A 3,163-nucleotide genomic window follows, 5' to 3' on the forward strand; every position below is an offset into this window, starting at 1 on the left:
CGGGTTAACAAGCCCGTGCATTCACTTGTTAAAGTTGAATATACTGTTAACGACATATTATCATGTTTATAAAAAGGATAAAAGTTTATTTTACAATAAAAATGGTATAATAACCCCCAATTTAGTTTTTTTGTCGCTAAAAGTGTTGGTGTTCGTTCAAACAGTTCAGATTCAATAAAACATAAAAATAACCAAACCACAAAGAAAAAAAATCAGTTATAAGCCATCAAATCCCTTGAAAGCTTATTCGGGTATTCAATACGATCACCTTTATTGAATGCTGAGTAGGTCTTGTACCCATTGAGAGCCGCAATATCGATCATGTCGTACAAGACCCGAATGTTCCATCTGTAGGTTTTGCGTCTACAGCTGTAATACCTGACCATCTGATCGGCGGTATCAACCCACCCATCTTGTGGTTGTAATCAATGATGGGCTGGGGTTTGTGGACAACTTGTTGCTTGCCCAATTATAGACGGTGGTCTCCACTGCGACAACATTATCCTTGTAATGGCAGGTGGTAAGCAGTGACACCAACTTTTTCTTCTCGTTGTAGTAAGAGACAAGTTTGCTCTTGCCCTTTGAGAAGAAGGTGGTGGTGTCGCTGCTTCTCTTCTCTACATCCTTGGCTTTGGCGGGCACTTCTTTCTTGTTCATCCTCATGGTGCCTAGAAGTTAACAACCAAAGGCAGCAAGGTTGTGCGACATCTTCAAAGTACAGAAAAAGTTGTCGCACACCACGGTCGTCTTGAAGCCGCGACAGAGCATGGGGAGTACCATGTCACGGGTTACTCTGAAACCTTGGTTTTCTTCTCTTCCCCCACATTTACCACAATACATCTGAAAGTTTAACACCATACCAGTTTCGCTGTCAACAGACATCTAAAAGTTATTTTTAAAACATAACATAAAACATATACAAAACAACAAAAAGTCACTTAAAACATTCAAATATAAAATTCAAACGATAATAGAAACAAGTTGTCATTTTATGCTTCATAACTGAAACACATTATATAATAATAGAACAAACCCAGAATTTGATCCCGTAGAGGCCAGGTTTCGACTTGATAAACACCTTGGCCCATATCTTGCCTTTGAACGAGCAGAAATGCTCGTAAACCCAAACAAAATTGCTAGGGGTGTAGTATTTCTGGTTAACGAGGTTGAAGATGAACTTGTCCATGATCATACCAATTAAAGCGAATCTGTCACTTTCGTTTGGGGTGGGTGCTGGGGTAACCAGATAGTTTTCCTTGAGATCGATCCCCCTCTTCACCCTGACGCTCTTTTTCAGCTGCTTTTCGGAGAGTTCTCAGAATTTCTCGTCATCAAATTAAAGGCTGTTGAGATACTCTTCGTCTTCGTCTTCTTCTTCTTCATCGCCTTCTTCACTTGCAGCACCTTCGACACAATTGGCATCTTCATCCTCTTCATTTTTGTCATCTGGGGAGGCTGTGGCATTTAGACTGCTCCTGGAGCATCAACATCATATGTCTCAATATTGGCAGTAATGAATATGAACATGTTCCTCGACATGGCTGTTCTATAAATAGCTTTTCCATCTTCCATGGACCAAAGCTCTTCAATGGGGTTTATGGTGTCGTGGTAGGCTCCCATGTAAAGAAATATCCCTACAAACCTGTAAATGTGTTTGGGCAAAAGCTTATCCTTTATTTTATGTTTCTTCGCTATTTTGTTGTTTGAAAAAGTCAATATGTTATAGAAAGTTTCTTCAGTCGAAAACAACTGAAAACACTCAACGTCAGTCAAAACAATCACCGCGGGATCGAACTTGCTTGTTATTTCTGCACTGGCTACCTTCTTCCTAGTCTTTCTCTGGGGTGCGGGTCCTTCAACAAACCATTCTTAGTCGCCTAAGATATCTTTCTCAGCCATTCGAATGTTTTTCCAATTGGATTAAAAAGTTTCGATAAAATCAACAATCAATAATAATAATCAAAATTATAATAATTAATTTGAAAAATTGTTCATTGTCTCCCAAAAGGGGAATAACTTGTACTCAAAATTTTAGTAAGAGTAAAATACCCTCTATAAAATTCTGCACAATGCAACTAATGCCATCACTAAAAAAATCTATTGTCTGACTTTTTATTGTTTTTCAAAAATCAATGTTTTCGCTTCTTGCTATAACCGAATGCTTTTAACTGAAATAACATGATAGTGAAAATGTATAATTACACACAAAACTCGAAACCCCACATTACCAAGTTTCATGTTCAGAATATTAAATATAGCACAAAAACTAACCAAAAAATGAGAATGACATGTTTTGTTGCCTATTGATTTTTAATTTTAAAAATCAGTGTTTTTTGAGCAAGAAAAACAAGACGACTTGTCATCATTTTATGAACTTTTGCTCGTTTTTTACACTTTTTTGTTGTAATGTCCCGATAAAATGTAGTATCATGTCGGTAAAAAACACAATAAAAAAAAGAAAACCAAATCAAAACCATATTTTAGATGTGGTTGGAAACTATAATCATCCTATTCTGCTTGAATTGTTTGTCATGTGTTGCCCCTAAAGAGCACCCAGTCTTGTTTATTGAATCCACCAAAGAACCCAAAGGCCGACAAAAAAAGATAACACAAATCTAGACTTTAAATACACCAGCTCTGTACGTTACTATCCAAAGCCATCCTTTCATTGTACGCCTCAGGTCGAACAACGGTTTGTTTATTACTATTGTTACTGGTGTCTCACACACAGTCCCAATCCATGAAAATTACTCACGCAAGCCAGCCTCAGAATTGATCTCGCTGGTAGTGATTTGACCGACTACTTGATGAAGATCTTGACTGAAAGAGGCTACCCATTTACCACAAACACCTAAAGTTAAATCAAGGAAAAGCTCTGTAACTTCTCTCTTGAATTCAACGAGGAAATGCAAAAGGCCAGCTTACCACTACTTCAAATGGAATTTCAACTGAAACTTACTTTAAAAAAGTATGCCAAATTTTCCGCAGTTGTTTGGTGAATAGTAATGATTGTGGAGGTGCTGGTTACGTCTGTACAAAGGTAAAATCGTGTGTTCTTGGTGCTAATCAGACTCTGGTTTCATATATTTATTAACTATATTATTTATTATTTTTCTGGTTATATTCTAATTATTTTGATAATAAAAATATTTGAATCTATAGT

At 36.9% G+C, this 3,163-nt stretch overlaps 1 protein-coding gene across 1 annotated transcript; it reads right to left on the reverse strand.

Annotated features, from left to right (window-relative positions):
* Positions 1 to 212: 212 nt before the first annotated feature.
* On the reverse strand, positions 213 to 1,192 carry EIN_198380 (hypothetical protein; the record flags this gene model as incomplete). The annotated part of the gene is made up of 4 exons (XM_004183163.1): positions 213 to 378; positions 455 to 644; positions 684 to 882; positions 1,034 to 1,192. The coding sequence occupies 4 exons, from the start codon at positions 1,190 to 1,192 to the stop codon at positions 213 to 215; spliced, it is 714 nt and encodes a 237-aa protein (XP_004183211.1).
* Positions 1,193 to 3,163: the final 1,971 nt, after the last annotated feature.

Source organism: Entamoeba invadens (genome assembly GCF_000330505.1).
Source record: "Entamoeba invadens IP1 unplaced genomic scaffold scaff_1105074724332, whole genome shotgun sequence".
Lineage (NCBI taxonomy): Eukaryota > Evosea > Mastigamoebida > Endamoebidae > Entamoeba > Entamoeba invadens.